We start from the raw sequence: 18,690 nt of genomic DNA on the forward strand, positions 1-18,690 counted from the left end.
TTGTGCTATAGCAATCATGTTGCTTATGCAATAAATATTCATTCATTCATTCATTCATTCATAGTTGAATATTATAGTTTTCTTTTGTACTATACAACCATAGATCTGCAACTATAGACCTATGATACTACAGTGACATGTAATGTAATAGGTAAATACCAAATGAAAAATGATATCATTAAATACGACTTGCAGCCATAATATGTGCATGCAAAAATCTATAGAATGTATAAGAGTCATGTAATTTTGCCCATCTTATTTAGTAAAATAAGACAAATATTTTTTTTTTGTTTCAAATCGTCCGAATGGATGGCAGTTAAAAAAGCTAATCTTGTTGTTATGTATATAAAGTTGAACCCCTTCGGAAGATCGCCTCCCATTTAGGAATCTCTGGGTCCGGGAGCCGTTGACATCCTGTTTACGTGTACAATATATGCGTAATTTTAAGCGATGAATACTTGTAGAATTCTCGGAAGTAAATGTAGATTAAGTTTTAGTACATTCAAGGAATAAAAGAAATAAGTTCGAATATTAGCTAAATATGATTAAACTGCCGATACAATACAAAATAAAAAAGTACGGCAATACGGGATCTAGCCGTCAAATTCGGGATTAAGCCGTCCCCATGCAATACGTCATACTGGACTGGTTAAAGTCCATATTGGCCTACAGTATTGGACTAGTTAGTCGGTAAAGGTATATTTCCTTAGGGTTTTTTCATATTGACTGAGTTATTGGTCCTCGGCTAGAAATATAAGATTTCGTCTACGCTTCAGTCCAATATGGCTAGCCTCGGACCAGTAACTAAGCCAATATATAAAACCTTACGCAGTAATACTATATTACATGTATAAATCTGGTATGAAATAAGAATATTTGACTGTAAATTAAGTGAATTGTCATTCCATGAGACATGGATAACAGACGTACACAACACAGAATATAAAGTAACTAAAATCATACATACTGGGAGCATGGACCAGGTGCACCGGTAGGGTAAGCGTCCGGGGTAGACGAAAGAGGAAAGAAAAACTATGACACGTTGAACAAATCAGTTTTTAAAGCGCAGATGGATACACCGTAACGATCCACGAGTTCATGGTGACGACCTTAAAACTTTTGTATTGACGATTTCAATCTTGTAGCAACATATCCCTGCTCCAGAAGCCTATTTGTTTGAATTCTACCGCTATACAAAAAGTCTGCGTAGTCTCGACAAGCTCTGGCATAACGTATGAGTTGTAATATGAACACTCCATATGCAGGTACTGAAGGGATGTTGCCACAGATGAAAGCATGAGGAATCTCTGCCAAGAACTATATATTTGTATCTAGGTGTTCCATATTTTTGGAACAACGATGTATAATGTTTTTGAGTCGAATTAAGCAAACTCCGTCATATGTGATACGCCCCAAAATAGACTAATTTTCTTTTTTTATTTTTGTTAAGTTGCTTAATAGATCTATATGATGAAATTTACAACAATGCATTCCACTCTCTCTGTCTGCTCTTAGGAGATAATTCAAATTGAACACCCAATGGTTTATACTGTATTTTAGTATCATTTACAGAGTTATTTCTCTTTATTTTGAATTCTACAGTCCATTTTTTATAATTTTTTATCTCTTATGATCGGGAGTTTTATGAAAAACCACGTGTTAGTTTCTCCTTAGTATAACGTTTTAAACAAAATATTAAAAATAGAAATATGTAGCCTTTCCAACTTTGAATCACATTTTGCATGATTCTACTACCTAAATGAATATTACCGTTTATTTAGTACCAGTTCTAATCATTATAATCTGTGTTTGTCGTATAAAGAGCAATATTGGATATGAATGACGAATGGGTATGGACCATTGGTGAATAGACAATGGGTCATTGATTGATGGGCATGGGCCATTTTTGGATGAACAATGGGGCATTGGTTGATGGGCACAGGCCATTGTTGGATGGACAATGGAGCATTGGTTTAAGAGTACGGGTTATTGGTGGATGGACAATGGGGCTTGGTTGATGGGCATAAGTTATTGGTGAATGGACAATGGGGCTTTGGTTGAACGGCAAGTGCAATTGGTGGATGGATAACGAGGTATTGGTTGAAGGGGACGGGCCATTGATGGGTGAACAATGGGGTATTTGGTTGATGGGCATTAGCCTTTGATGGATGGACAATGGGGCATTGTTTGAAGGGTGCGGTTTTTGGTGGATGGACAATGGGTCATTGGTGGATTGACATGGGGCATTGGTTGGCAAAGTTACATTGGGTGATGAACATGGGGCAATAGAGAATTGGGAGGACAGAAAGTGCAATATATAAAACGCTGTAAGTTCATATATAGGCAATCAAAACTTGGTTAAAACGTAGATACTCTGGGTAGAAAGCATTACTTCGTAACAGTCTAATATTGTCTTAATTGAAAAGTATTACCCACCATTTTGTCTGTGTAATTTTACTACTTGCACAATCGTAATAATGGATAAGAACAAATTCCATGTCATTTTGCAAATAAGTTATAATTATATCAAAATATACTGCAAATACATATTTCAGTGTAAGATAATTGTAAAGAGTGTCGAGTCAAAAATACCCAAACATCCCCAATGATGCAGAGATCAAATGTACCAATTCAGAAGCACTGCAATTGTTTCCAATTCTCTCGATATTGCCTTGATATTTTTACTTGATGTATATGAACTTTTCTACCTAGTTTTATTTTCCTTCAAGGAAGTATATTAGGGAAAGGGACATAACTCTTGAAATCAGTGATATATTTATATCATATTTAATTTCACCTAAGCCTATCAAGCTTTCATTTGAAAAAGAATGAAATCAATCCAAGTTACTTTGATGCTCACATGCGATTGATGTCAAATACTAAATACAAACGTTCCAATGATTTGTCAGAGTTATGTCCTTTTCCCTAGGTCTATCTCCTTAGATTTGTTTTGTTTTGTTTTTGTTTTATGCTTTTGTTTTTGTTTTGTTTTTTGTTTTTATTCAAGATTGATACAGGTATAATATATGAAAAAGGCAATATTTTATAAATATTGTCAAGTCAGTTTAAGATGGCAGGCATGTCTACATTAGAAATGCATATTTGTGATTGCATCAGCTCCTCATGTCTAGAGATCATAACTTAAGCATGTCAAGATTAGTGAATATGACCTTTTGTTCCAGAAAAAGTTCAATTAATTCACATACCAAGACACTGTTTAATTTTATCGAAGAACTAGTCTTTGCTGGTCTGAAACACGAACTACAATTGTACGTCACGAGACCGAGTGTATAAAAGGGGCTAATATTTATTACAATTCAAAAGTGATTGGAACATTTACATACAGAATGAAGTCCTTGATTATTTGTATGGCTCTCTGTGTGGGTAAGTACAATTGCATACATTTGGATTTCGGCTGATTTACATCATGTTTGGTTTGATTTTGTCTGCTTACTTTAATGCATGGTCTTTTCGTATTACAATTCAGTTCCATAAATGCAATCACTCAACAAGTTTTATTTTCAAAAGATCGTATGAACAAAATCAATTGTTAATGATGTTATCGCTATAGAAGAGCGATGTTTTTATTATGACTGTTGTATAATATTACATTAATGACCTTTTGTGAGTAAAAGTTTCTTTTGGCATCATATCTGGCAGATTGCAATGCAACTTGTTCCAGTGATACATATGCTTTTATTTATTGATGTTCAAATAATATTGTGATTTGATACAGATTTAATTTAACTTATGAGTATACTTTTTACTTGGTACAGCAATTTCAGTTTTGTTTTGTTTTGTTTGTATTTCAGATATTGTTTTGATATAATATAATATGTTTTTATTTCCTTTTAAATAAATCTTTCCAAAGGTGTAAGAGTAATCAAGGGAACCAAGGTTATAGAGGTAATCAAAAGAATGTAATCCAGGGACAAAGACTAAAATCATACATACAAAGTAACAAAAGTAAAAGAGCAACTCGGACTCCACTAAAAACTGGGATCATGGACCAGTTGCACTCATAAGGTAAGCGTCCTCTTCTTTTCTACAAATACCCGCCGAGTTGCTCATAAAAAGACAGGTCCGGGGTAGACAAACGAGGAAAGTAAAACTATGACACGTTGAATAAATCAGTTTTAATGGTGCAGATGGATACACCGTAACGATCCACGAGTTCATGGTGACGACCTTAAAACTTTTGTATTGCCGATTTCAATCTTGTAGCAACATATCCCTGCTCCAGGAGCCTATTTGTTTGAATTCTACCGCTATACAAAAAGTCTGCGTAGTCTCGACAAGCTCTGGCATAATGTATGAGTGGTGATATGAACACTCCATACGCATGTGCTGAAGGGATGTTTCCACAGATGAAAGGAAAGTTGACAATTCTGAATGAAAATTCATAACAAGGATTCCGATTACTGTAAAATATGTTGTTATATTTTATCTACATACACACTAACTCTGAAAATTCTTTGATCTGTTAGCATGACTACATGCAGGTATTTAAGTGAACAGTTATTAAAGAAAAAAAACAAAATTGTTCAATTGGTTATGATATAAAATACTGGGGAGAAATAAAGTTATTTTTCATACCCTTTTCGTCAGGATTGTTTTTGTTTGTTTTGTTTTGTGTTTGTTTGTTTGTATGTTTGTTCGTTTGTTGTTGTTGTTGTTGTTGTTGTTTTGTTAAATACCGGAAAACCGAGGATGCAACTTTCGCATGTTTCATTTACTTTTTTAAAATGTATTCGTTTGTTGTACAAGTAACAATCATGATATATTTGTTTCAATGGTTTTTGAAATTAATTTTCGTTTTGTAACCCGTTACCTGCTTATGCGTTATTTATGGAGGTAGACCAAGGGTAAGGGACACAATTCTTGAAATCAGTGATATGTTTGTATCATTTTCAATTTCGCCAAACCTTCAAAGTTTTCATTTGAAACGGAATGAAATCAGTCCAAATTACTTGGTGTAAAATGCGGAAAATAAACGTACCAATGACTTGTGAGAGTAGTGTCCCTAACTCTGGGTCTACCCCCTTAAACTGAAAATATTTATGTAAATTACTCCCTTATTAAGAAAAAAGTATATTTTTATTTTTTTTTTTTTCATTATGATTGAGAAATTTGGATGCATTTGGTTACATTTGATATATGGATTTATAATATTAAAGCTTTCGACGTTCACATGTGTACATTTTTTTGGGAATTATTAACCAGTTCAAAGTTATAAAACGTCTTCTTAATCAAACGTTCTGTAATAATTAAATACTCAACCGATACCATTCTGATGCAATATCACGACTATTGTCGTTCAATTATGATGCAACCACAAGGTTTAGGTGAACTTGTTCATTAGAATAATAAGAGATAACATATCGTGCTGTAGGGTTAAACGTTATTTATATTTAACTTTTCATATTTTTGTCATATTTTTTGCATTTCATTGTATGACCGATACAGTGGTCTTCGGATAGCGTACTCGCCTCGGGTGTGGGAAATTGTATGTTAAATTTTCCGATGTCTAACACATACCATCATAAATTTGGTGACCACTGCCTCTTCGCTGAACAGATAAATTGACAACTGCATGGTTGTTTCGGGTTGCTGTCCTTAAATGGGTACAGCAAAAAGTTATTTTCTTGGTATCTATTCCTTAATTTACAAACTAGTAGAATGTGACGGGTATTTATTATGCTAGCATTTGAGTGTGAAAACTATCATTACGAATTGAGCATCCATTTTGATGGTTTTGGTGAGTTTTATATTTCCATATTAAAATTGTATGTTGGATTTTTCATACCAACGAATCTTAAGTTCTATATGAACTGATGAATTTTCTCCATAGCTGTAGCACGCAATATATTTAAAGAGTTTCATTTAGGAAAATTCATTAGAATAATATATTCCCTTTCCGTTGTGTTTTAACAATTCTGTATTAATCTTCGTTTAAATAAAGTGATATTTTATACACAGGTTTAATTAATTAATTAATATAAAATTAAACCTCCGTGAGCCCAATTTATCTGGATCTTATATTGATTGTTTGGTTTGGCAAGCAAGAAATCTCATATAAGCACTTCATGGATAAAGACATTTCCTTCAAACCGAAAGAATTGAATGCATGTATCCATGGGGTTACAATTAGTAGTAAAGTATTTTCCAAAGTGCATTTACAGTTCGTATTTCATTCACATTGTACTGAACCCATATGTAGTTTCTTTTACTGTACAATTGTAGTAGTTGATACATGCCGTTGGAAATATAACCACAATTTACCTAATATTGAATTGCTTCACTGTGTCCCTAATTATATTTGGGAAAAATAGCATCCACCCTTTTAACATATACGTATCAGAAAATCTTGTTATATATGTAAATATTAACAATTTTACCTCATCATGGTAAAATTGAAATAATTCTACTTAATATTAACACTCTTCCACAACTAAAACTTAACTCCTTTCTTTAATTTACAGCGGTAATGAGTGAAACATGCCGTGAGACAAGGGACTGTAGATTGACTACTTGTTCCAGTAATAATTACTCAGTTCACTGCATTAATCACGAGTGCACATGTACTCAGGATAGTGGATCTTGTACGTGTAAAACTATATATAATTCAATTATTCTATTTAGTTTAGTTCTCGGGGTGTCTTCGTGATTCTTTTCTAAAAATACAAAGAAATTTTTAACCTGTTTCAGATACTCTGACACTTAAAAGTTTTATTTTTTTTGTTTTGTTCTCGGTTGTTTGTTTGTTTGGTTGTATTTAGGGGGGTGGTCACACTACTTTTAGTCCTCATGATTGATAAAAAAAGGTTCTCTAATTTCTCAAATACAATAGTCGTATTTTTTTTTATTTACTTGTAATACTGCGTTATACATTTGCATGTGGTTCTCTTAACATGATCTCTTATGTCATATCCCGACCTTTTATATTTGCTCATACATGTACCAGTATTATTTCATAAGAATTCCATTTCTTTCTGTTCTTCTGCATTTTCCCTTTTATGTTAGTTTAGATTCTGATTTCGGCAGATCTAAAGTCGCTTTCCTTTATTCGGTTCTATCCACTTGAACCAGGTTCATGTTCGTTTTTTTTTTTTTTTTTTGGTTTTTACCAAGTGGTTTGTCTCCGACAACTTACAAGACTAACCAGAAGTGAAATAAATGAAAGTTGATTCGTGCCGGTTAATGAAAAAATTAGATGTCATGGCGTCACACTATCACTTATGCATTATAAAATATAAGTAAAACAATTTATTTTCTTCTTAAATTTTCAAAATCAAACCATTTCATTGATTTTGTTTTCAGCATGTACCGGTTCAGGTGATTGTCCAGACTGTGATAGAGGCAACAAACACTGTATCGACGGTAGATGTCGTTGTACCAGAATTTAAATTATGATTTTTTTTTCTTTTTTTCAATTTGTTGTGGAATAAAACATTCTACAAAGATTGATTTATTTGTATTTGCAATACACTTGTATCGACAATTTTTTTTTTTTTTTTTTGTTAAAAGAATCTTAGTCACGAAAGAAGGAGTAAAATCTTTATTCCTATTTAATGAACAATGATAGGTGTCAATTACAGTACTTGTATGGGGAAAACTTTCCATTCTATGGTATACGAAGGATTGGGGATAGGGAAAGTGTACGTTTGTGCATGTAGGTGATGATTTTGAATGGGTATGATGGGGAAATTAGTTTCTAAGGAATCCATAGGTATGCAAAAATGTGTTAAACTTTATTAAAATTACAGTTGAGGTGTTTAGGAAAAAATAAAACAATATTGTACAATTGATCTTGATAATATTAATATTTGATAAAAAATTTGCAATGGTGATTATATGGGAGATGGTAATTGGGAATTTTCAATAGGGAATGGGTATGTTACATGGTGTATTTGGGAAGTTTATAACGTGGAAGAGCTGTATCTAATAGTTTGGTGTTCGAATATGAACGACATTCACATGTTTATAACATATGACTTGTGGAAAGTTCTTTCTACATGTATGGTGAACGGGAAACAACAAGTGTAGATCGTGCGGTTTGCGTGACAGATTTGTTAAACGAGGATTTCTTTGGACGGATCAGTTTTTTAAATTAAATTCTTTATCTGGTGGTAAATTGGGTTGCCGTGTTTTGAAATTGGGTCGTGCATACTAATAAAATTGTATGTGTTCCTTGTTTTCTAGAAAGTAAAAATCTTTTTCCGCCGATGTCGCATATAGAAGTGATCTATTTAAACTTACAGTTCTACTTAAAAACACAGAACACGTACATGTACATTATTACGTATACATGTGAATGTAAACGAAGTGGATCAAATAAGGTAATGTAGAAAGTGCATGTTGTGTATCTTATTTACAAGTATAAGGCTAATTTAAGCACATTTAGTAACCAATACAAATTCTTCAGGGAATGAACAGCTTCCCGGTTTGAAGTTTGATACGACCGTCGAGGAAGGACCCTCAATCATTTGGGAAAGTATTGACTCAACATTCACGTTTGATTCAACTCTAAATATTTTATTTTGTTGACAGTAACATAACCAGGATTATTGTGGAATTCATAGAAATAGCAGTATGATAATACTGAATTAATTTCGTTTTTTAAACATTTTTCGTTTTATACAGTTGTTGACTTCTTCACACATTTGAAAAATGTGTTCCTTCTAATGCTTTTCGTCTAAGTAGAAACACATGTTGATCCAATCCGACATTAGGTGTTCAATCACTCTTATCTGTATTTTCTCTGTAAAATAACATTTGCACCGACTGTATTAATGAAAATAGTATGCACATGTATTGTATATATTTAGTTAAAATAGCTAACAGTTTGTAAATGTATATATATATATAACTATATAACTGCGACATGTACTATGATAATATACAATGTATATATATATATACAACAATTTTATTACGGAAGACAAAGTTGCATGTTTTCAGCTATACAGAAAGATTCAGATCTACCCCACACTGGGTTGATCTTCCTGAAATTTTACAACAGAGTAAAAGAAGGTTTGTATTGGGGATTTTGGAAGAATGTCGCGTAGTCCTCTGAACAACTAAGGTAATGTCACCGTCGAGGTGTTTTCTCGGTGCCACATCTTGTACACTGAATGCACGTAAGAGTGTAATTGCTTTAACAGTTTTCTATTGAAAAAAAAATCCCTTCAAGGTAAGATCTCACTAATTTTCTATAGAGTTTTTGTGATAATTTAATGTTTACTAACAATATTCCTAATTTAAAATGAAAATAATATCTTTTTTGTCTTAAAGTATTTAAGGTCATTAGCAACCACAATAAACAACATGATTCCCACTGCGGACGCTTCCGTATTTTTGCCTATATTTAGAAGTTAGAGAATATTATACTTAAGTGTCAGTCTCTGTAAGAATTAGACAGTGGGTGAAACATAGTTTAAAAAACCCTTCATTTTGATAGTGTAATTTGACTATTTGCACCATCAGAATCAAGGAAAACAGACAATATTTTCAATTTCGTGCTTGACCATTGACTTATAATGTCATTGATTGCACTGAACATTTCAAGGACAGGTAACTGTCAAAAACCTTATTTTTGTTCAACTTTCTATTGAAAAATTTCTGAGCAAAGCCAGTGGTTAAGATAATAAATAGTGTTATTTTCAAATAGAGAAAGTATCCTTGAATGATATTACATTGTCAGATCGGAAGGTTTTTGACATACATGTTTCTGACTTTTCCCATTTGTCTGATTCTTACAAACATTCACACTCAAGTACTAAACCATATAAAATTCAGGCAAGGCCAATAAAAGTATAGAGGTACATGTAATTCAAGGGGCAAAATAAATCACTGAACAAATGATGCTTTCTTATCTTTAACTGCCATGTTCTTTCCTTAAACTTAGTCGACCTCCCACTTAAATCAATCAAACCAAGAATAATAACTGTTTCCTACACGATCTATATGTTTATGATTGTACATCAACCGTTTTTTCTAGAAAAATAGAGGACGCTTACCTTACCGGTACACCTGGTCCATGCTCCCAGTTTTAGTGGAGTCCGAGTTGCTCATTTACTTTTGTTACCTTGTGGATTTTATTTTTAGTTGCTTTGTGTTCTTGTTGTGTTTGTCTATTATCCATGTCTGATCTTTATCCCTGGATTGCATTCTCTTGAATTCAACTAGAATCTTGGGTTCCCTTCCTTGATTACTCTTAAGAAACGTCATATTATCGTGTTAGAACGTCCAGAGAGATCAAGATTTTATTTCTTTGAAATCCTACGTTAATTTAAACCCTATGTTAATTTGTATTGCTTTATTGCTTTGTAATATCAAGTTCAATGTCAAACCGGCGGTTTTAAGGAATACATTATTTTAAATGGCTTATTGCTTGATACTATGATCTATTTTTTTTTTTTTTTTTTTTATTTCTGATATTTTTTCACTACTTCCAATCTACTACGTTCACATCATGATACTTAGTGAAAAATTGGTAATATCGTTCTTGTGTAAAAGGCGCGAAGCTGCATTTTTGTTGCTGGATTTTTGCCGGATTATATTCACACATATTTTTGTTTTGTTCTTTTTTGTGGAATTTCATGTTGCAAATGCTAGTTTTAATTGCTTACGACTTATTTCACTTATCTTCAATTTTTATGCGTATTTGTTTTATTCAGTTAGCTACATTGTATATGTAGGTCGTCTCTGTTTCATGAGTTCCCGCTTGGTCATGGATTTTGGCATATTTGAATCATCCCACTGCAGACGCTAATATTTTTGCCGATATTTGGGCAACAATTCTCCAATTTTGCATTATTAACATACTTAACTTACATCATGTTATTTAAATTGTTGAATTGAATGATATCTCCAAAATGTGATTCTGTGTATGGAACTCTTTTGTGACTCGTGACAAGGAGCTGCATTGTTGTTACTAGACTATTACCGGACAACACACACTTGCAATATGAATGGTGCTGTTGGCAGAGCAGGACATGCATACTAATTTGGAGCCTGTGATGTCACATGTAAGTTTAATGCATCACGTTTTGCTTTCCTTATCCTCAATTTTTATAGGCATCTATTGTATTCGTATTACTGCATTGTAAATGTACTTCGTCCTTGTTTCCTATTTTCACGTTCTAGCCATGTATTTGAATTCTCCAGTTGTTCACGCTTCGGTATTTTTTTTATGATATATGTGAAGGCTGCTACTTAATTTGTGTTTGTAATGTCATAATATTCAAACTTTGATATATATTGTCATGAAATCAACGATATGAACAGACCTTAGTATGCGGCACTTCGGTCTGATACCAGAAGATGACGTCCTCTTAACAGTAATTAATACTAATTTCACCGATGACCAAAAAGCACCGAGAATGTTATTTCAGGAAGTTAATCTGTAACAAAGAGTAAAACAGGGCAAGGATCATTATCAGTTTCGTATCTTTAACAAAATAATGTTCAAACAAAATTTCGTCAAATTGTGAAAAAAGATCATAGTTAATGTAAAACTGTGTACGGCATAAACATATGCATCTTCGTCGTCTTGCAGGATACACTTCAATATTAGTTGTAATATTCACTATATTGGTTTTCCTATTTATACTTATGGAAATTTGTTACCTTATGCAGCAGTTGCCTTTAAGCAATAACCTTTTCATAAGTAAATCAGACTTTTAGACTTTCAGAATTACTAAGAAGGAAAAAACGAACGATATTTGGTATGGGTTTTTTTATATTATATTTTTATAACGGAACACAGTCCCGAAATTAATTCAAGTATGGTGCTGACTAAACTCGATGCTATAGACGACATTCACATTTGCAATTTACTTCCAATTTGGCGAAACTGGTTTACGGTTGTAACAGAGACCAAAATAAAAAAAAAAAACATGATATGAATAGAACAAGACCATAAATAACCACGTGGAATTAAGTTTCCGAACCTAAAAACATCTGAAATGGTTCTATAATAATGTATCATATAACTAATTATTTCAGGAATTCAATATTCTTGTCGTCTTAACTCTGATTGCAATGTCTCCGAAAATACGCCTGTTAAAACTAGTTGACGTTGATGTAATGCAAAGCTTGTCCTGAACGGATTTCCGAACGAAGTAAATGTGAAAGAACGTCTTTTTCATTTTGTTTCTTTGTTGTTTATTCATTTTATTGCTTGCTTTTTTACATTAAAAGAAAATACATGATTTCGTAGTGCTACACATAAAAAACATATGTATATGGAATACATATCTATTGGGAATCGTGTTACATAAATTAATGTAAAGCTACCTGTAAGTTAAAAAAGTAGAAAATTTAATCCAAAATATCGGTAAATACAAATTGATATATTAACAATAATCATGCTACAACACCTCACATATCCAACGTGGTTGGTGCATGATAATTCTCTTGCCAAGCTTTCACATAAGCAAAGTTTCACAATTGTAGTAAATTTGCAGACTGATTGAATTACATTTCTGTGTTGAACCTTATACAACTAATGCCTTGGACGTGTAATCATGAAACGAAACAGAAAATGAATGAAAAAAGAGAAATGTTGATTAAGAAATCTTTCTACCTAGGCGTTTATATACTACTGAGATACTGAGACCGTTTGAGCTGTTTTTTTTCACACATTTTATTTGTTTTTAAATATGTACATGTATGTCAATGTTCTTGAAAAAACAATGTATGTACTAGGAATATTAGTACCAATATACGGTGTACTTTAGGGTCTTAATATAATTTGGGGCTTTGTGTTTTGTTTTGTTCTGTTTTGTTATTTTATTTATTTTATCATTTTCATCATTATTATTGTCATAATCATTATTATAGTTAAAACAGGATTTTACAGTGAAAGTTTCGGGGGGTGAGGGGGGGGGGTGAATAGAACCACAACTCCTTTTGTCTTTATCATATTATTATATCTGCATTATCATAAATATTATTGTCATAATCATTATTATAGTGAAAAGGGGATTTTGCAATTGTGGATCGGTTGTGGAGATAGTGGTGGTGGTTATGGGTCCGGGGGTCCGGTGGAAGAGAACCGCATCCATTTTTGTTAAAAAAAATGTGTTTAATCCGTGCAAAGTTTGGATAGTTCGGGCGAATATTGTAATGGTCTGGAGTCCCCGTCCCTTTTCATGATTTCGTCTCGTTATGTTTCGGTCCGTATCTTGTTTTATAGGGACTATTTTAGTCATGTCTGGGTCAAAAAGTATACTTATCTTGTCACGACGCTAGAAGTATAAAAAGAACTACATGTAGACATGCACAAGTGTATAGTTTACAACTGAACAATACATTAATTATGAAAATCTTAGTTCTGTGTTTGGCACTCTGTGTTGGTATGTATTCATAAGTTAGTAGATAATTTCTGCTTAAATCATGCACACTATTAATTTGTATATAAATTTCCGAACAAATATAGGAAGGTTTCAAATTCCCGGATCTCTCTCGTTGGATCCGTCTATGATTATACATTATACAATATACAAGTTTGTATTCAGAAAATATAACAAAAAAATTTGTCTCGTTCAATTTTTTATGGAATTTTAAAACACAAAAAAGAAAATTAAATGTAATTCCCCTTAATAGATTATTATGATATGTTTATGTGTTTATGTTCTTTTACACGAAAAATCAACTTTCCTATAAGAATGTACAGATACAGATGAGATCAGTTCTAAACTCGCAGATGAACTGTCAGAAGAGCCGGCTCAAGGACAGTTCTAAAACTTTCAAAATACAGTTCTAGAGCAAGCTATGTTCTACTAGCAGAACTGGATCGAAAACAGTTCTACTACTACAGCCAGCTCTTCTGACAGTTCTATGAGAGCCGGATCTACACAAACAGTTCTGCTACTAGAGCCATGGCTTTGAAATCATTTCTACCTGTTGAGTCAGCTCTGTAAGAATTGCCAGAACAGCTGGCTCTAGAACTGGTAGTTCTATGACAGTTTTGTTAGAACTGATCTCATCTGTACATCTCATCTGTACATGTATATAATAAATGTAGTAATTCATAAAGAGTTGATAACAAAGAAAGTTTAAAATATTTATTTCAAATCAGCTTGAACAAACAGTTTCAATTGACATGCTTAATGCTTGGACAGGCTTATGAAAATATACGGAATCGACGGATTTCGAAAGGACGGGGAAATGAAATTGTTTCAGTTTATTCATGCCTTGTGTTACCATGAGCCTTCCCAGTAACCGGTAACCAGAACATGATTGCAAGGGTTTGTCAATTTTACATATTAAGTTACCATTTTTTTTTTCAATAAAAAAGGGTGTTCCACCACTCCAACCCTTCATTCTGGATCCGCCACTACATGTACATGTGAAAAATGTTTGATCAGCATAAAATGAAAGCATTCAATGTAAGAAAAGGGGGAATGTACAGAAATATTGTTTCAGCTTATGACATACTCTTTTGTTAGCATCATAATGATCTGCTTAAATCTTCAATACTACCCACAAAGCAGTTTAAATAAGACTTACACGTACATGTAAGTTAATTTGATGCATTTATACTGTATTTTGTTTTCAAGGATTCAAAGTGCATTCAAGTCTAACAAGGCTAACAATTCAATAATTGGCTATCTATAATGGTGCTAAATTCTTTAGAAGCTAAGATTATTTTTCTTCGGGAGTGGAAATTCGCTTGTTTTGAAATATCAATCGTATATTTTTTTTTATTTTTTTAAACGACGAAATAAACACCAGTGTTTCATATTTTGATATGTGTGACCCAGAGAGGGAAAACAATGCTGATAATAGCATACATGTATCGGTATCGATGATGTCTTATGGTGAAACATGTGATTATAGTTCGTGGCACATTTATAGTTGAAAGATAAAATCATTAAGCACAGTATTTTAAGGAAAATATAATTTTTATTTACTATTTACAAATTACAATTTGTTGACTGCTGATACATCTAAATGCCTCCTACTGGAAGTACATATACTTGTTTTGTTTTGTTTTTTGTTTTTTGTTTTTTCTGTTTGTTTGTTTGTTTTTGTTTTTTGTTTTTGTTTTTGTTTTTTTTTGCTCGGGAATGAAAAAAAATCGAACAGATGAATTAACAATTTCGTCGAGAATTGTAAACAACATTTTTATTATGGTCTTATATTGTACACTTTAGTTGTGATGGGTGAAACATGCAATGACAGCGGTGACTGCCAGCTTACAACATGTTCCGACAACAGCTACTCCGTCCAGTGTATCAACCAGGAGTGCGCATGTACCCAAGACCATACAATTGGTCCAAGTAAGCTATTTAAGAAATAATTCGCTGTCGCTCGGTGTAAAATACCCACGTTAAAATTAGTTCAAATCTACCAACGGAAGGACTTATTTCTTTTCTAATATGACAAATACGGAAATCAGTGTGACAAATATTTCCCCAGGTGTAGCCAAAATAACGGCTATTCCGTTTAACCTCCCACCTATGAAAGTTGGATTAAATATGTATATTTATGTCATCGTATGTGTTAAATGTGTGTATTTATAACATTGATTTCAATTAGATAACCTCTCGGTCGTTTAATCACCGCGTAAACGTTTTTAAATGAGTGTTTTGTCTTATTACACACATTCCATAAAACCCTTCTATCTATAGATATCATAACATGAAATTATTGGGTATTGTTTTTTTTTTTTTTTTTTTGCATAAAGTCTAAGTATTTGTTAGAATCAGGCAATTGGGAAAAAATCAGAAACATGCATGTCAAAACCCCACCGATCTGACAATATAACTTCACTCAAGGATGCATTCTCTGTTTCTGCCAAAATTTGCTAGTAAATGAAAAAAAATTTTGGTTATTTTATATTTCTTCGTTGTGTGTGTCTGTTTACCCTGTCTGGTCTTAGTCATTTAATTTCCGCTAGAATCTTGGATCCCATGATATACTATTAATCCAAAAGGGGAGTTTCCTTTTCCCTGAACATATGGACCATCTCCTGTATTTGTGCTATTAACAGATGTACATGTATGAGGACAATTTGTAACATAATTCACTTTTTAATGTTACGCATTTTAAGATGATAGATTTACATGTATAGGAATAGCCTCTAAAACCAAGAGCATTTACAAAAACGTGCACGTTTAATTTATGTTTCTTTATACATTGTACAATTTACACATATTATAAAACTTCTCTTAAACAGGACGTATTGTAAATTTTCGACAAGAGAAGATAACCTTATTTCGTACACACAAGACACCAAATCTATGACATTCAGTCTATGTTTAGATATACATGTATATCCGTTTCTAAAGAATTTGTCTTAAATGGTTTCATTGTAATTGTTCATGCTACAGTTGTATACATGTAGTTTGGGATTCTAAATTTCCTTTTAGAATATACAATAAAACCTGTCTAAACTGAATTCAGAATATATTTTTAAGTAAACCATCAAATACTGATGAAAAGTAAGTTTTGTAAGAATCATGCAAAATGCGAAAAAATCAGAAACATGTATGTCAATACCTACCGGTCTAACATTACAATTTCACTCAAGGATACCGTCTATTTGAAAAGACCATTATTTGATCTTTGCATCACCGGATAATTTGCTAAGAATTTTTCAGTAGAATGTTTAAAAAATGAGGTCTTTTAAAATATTTATTTTCAGTGCATTGCAATGAAATTATAACTCAATTTACCGAAGTGATATGGAGAATCTTGACTTTTTTCCCATTTTTGACGGTGTCACATCTAAAAATGGTGTTTTTTTTTAACCATGTTTCACCCACTGTCTAATTCTTACAGAGACTGACACTTAATCATCATTCAGTTTAAATGTATTTATGAACCTGAATGAGTCAAATACTCGTCTCAATCGAATAATTATCAGGTTCAAAGGAGGTTTCAGTTTAGAGAAATTTCACTAAATAAACATGTGTGTAAAAATCAGAAACATGCATGTCAAAACCTACCGGTCTGACATTACATTTTCACTCAAAGATACCGTCTATTTGAAAAGACCATTATTTGATCACCGGATAATTTGCTTAGAATTTTTCAGTAGAATGTTTAAAAATGAGGTCTTTTGAAATGATTTTCAGTGCATTGCAATGAAATTGATACTCAATTTACCGGAGTGATATGGAGACTCTTGTCGTTTTTTTTTTTCTTTTTTTTTGGTGGTGCCACATCTAAAAATGGTGTTTTTTTCCTGACCATGTTTCACTCACTTCCAAATTCTTACAGAGACTGACACTTAATCATCATTCAGTTTAAATGTATTTATGAACCTGAATGAGTTAAACACTTGTCTCAACCAAATAATTATCAGGTTCAAAGGAGGTTTCAGTTGAGACAAATTTCACTAAATAAACATGTGTGTAACTCAAAGGTCACGTTTCTGAAATGTATTTCGTTTAGTACAATGAAACTTGTCCAAACCGAACTCATCTGGGCTTTAAATATACTCAGTTTATACAGGTGTTTGGAATATATAACTAATAAAGTGGACTTTCAAAAAGGGGTTAAACAGATTTTTTTGTACTTTCAGGGGGGTTCGATTTATATATATGTTTCCATGTGTGCTCAATTAAAATTCCTGTTCTACCGGAACGGAACTGTCAGAAGAACTGGCTCCAGTAGTAGAACTGTTTTCGTAGAGGCGGTTCTGTTAGTAGAACTATCATAAGAGCTTGCTCTAGAACTGTTCTATGGCACTTTTAGAACTGTCCTAGAGCTGGACAGGTTTTCCATCCACATATCCCATTTTGCATGATTCTTAGCTGGAGTGCTACTTTAAATTGTCTGGTTTTGACAGGTTTTCAGTTTATTCATTTCTTGGTTTAGTCACACTTCACTGCTTATTATGCATGAGATTGTACAAATATAGTTAGTACGCAAATATATGATATTCCGAAAATGCAATATGAAGAATCCTTCGCTTTAATGTACTTGATAATTTTTCAGCCATGATAAGGATCTGGTGACTTCCCACACTCTGACCAAAGATGTTGCTGTACTAGAATTAAATTAAATTTTTGAAAAATAATTAAAAAAAAAACGAACAAGTGCAAATATTTTCTTGTGTTCTTCTTACAGTGGTATATTATATGTTTAGGCACGAATCATCTTATTAACGAGAGGTGTGAGGAGGGGCATTGGCAGATGTAAAAAAGAAATATACGTCAATATTTTCTTCGTTACTTAACAATGTAGGTTTTCAAATCCGGCTCAAGTTCTGCTAAAAAAAATTCTAACGTGATAAACATAAAATTCGAACCCGCTTCTTAATTGAGAAGAAAGTAATCTGTCGTACCAAAAATCATGGGATTATAAAGCCCCATGAGGTGTAAAATGGACGTCTCTTCATGCTTAGACTGGGAGTTTCATTGTAGTACTTGTTTCTATGCGATATAAACCTTTTTTTCTATTCTGAATTTTAGTGAAAAGAGGGGAAAATAAATAACCACTGCTTACCAAAAGTGGGTTGGTGTTACAAGTATGCAGTATTTCTCTAAATTGCAACAGGCAGGGTGGATTATGTCTAAAAAGACACACACATACACAAGTCTTTCCTTTATATTCTATTCAAAATGTTATAAGAAACGCAAAATTGCATTCATTTCTTTTTTAAGTATATGCATGTATACATGTGTGTGTCCTTAATGGAATGGATGATTTGTGGGTTACAATGATCAGAAG

At 32.7% G+C, this 18,690-nt stretch overlaps 1 protein-coding gene and 1 long non-coding RNA gene across 2 annotated transcripts; both read left to right on the forward strand.

The window, feature by feature from the left end:
* The first annotated feature begins 3,203 nt into the window (after positions 1-3,203).
* Positions 3,204-7,463, forward strand: LOC148598264 (serine protease inhibitor Cvsi-2-like). The gene is made up of 3 exons (XM_088561002.1): positions 3,204-3,384; positions 6,483-6,602; positions 7,321-7,463. The coding sequence occupies exons 1-3, from the start codon at positions 3,348-3,350 to the stop codon at positions 7,404-7,406; spliced, it is 243 nt and encodes an 80-aa protein (XP_088417128.1). The 5' UTR covers positions 3,204-3,347; the 3' UTR covers positions 7,407-7,463.
* A 5,743-nt stretch (positions 7,464-13,206) lies between these two features.
* LOC148598265 (uncharacterized) lies at positions 13,207-18,063 on the forward strand. The gene is made up of 3 exons (XR_015918592.1): positions 13,207-13,361; positions 15,165-15,290; positions 17,956-18,063. It is a non-coding gene; the product is annotated as an uncharacterized LOC148598265 (long non-coding RNA).
* The last annotated feature ends 627 nt before the right edge of the window (positions 18,064-18,690 follow it).

Source organism: Perna viridis, chromosome 14, assembly GCF_037379345.1.
Source record: "Perna viridis isolate PV_CMFRI_1.1 ecotype Kerala chromosome 14, ASM3737934v1, whole genome shotgun sequence".
NCBI classification, from domain to species: Eukaryota; Metazoa; Mollusca; class Bivalvia; order Mytilida; family Mytilidae; genus Perna; species Perna viridis.

Bases quoted from the DNA above. Each gene is read 5' to 3' on its own strand.
- LOC148598264 (XM_088561002.1), top strand. From the start codon at position 3,348: ATGAAGTCCTTGATTATTTGTATGGCTCTCTGTGTGG. The intron at 3,385-6,482 runs GTAAGTACAATT...TTTAATTTACAG, and splicing joins TTGTATGGCTCTCTGTGTGG to CGGTAATGAGTGAAACATGC. The intron at 6,603-7,320 runs GTACGTGTAAAA...TTTTGTTTTCAG, and splicing joins TACTCAGGATAGTGGATCTT to CATGTACCGGTTCAGGTGAT.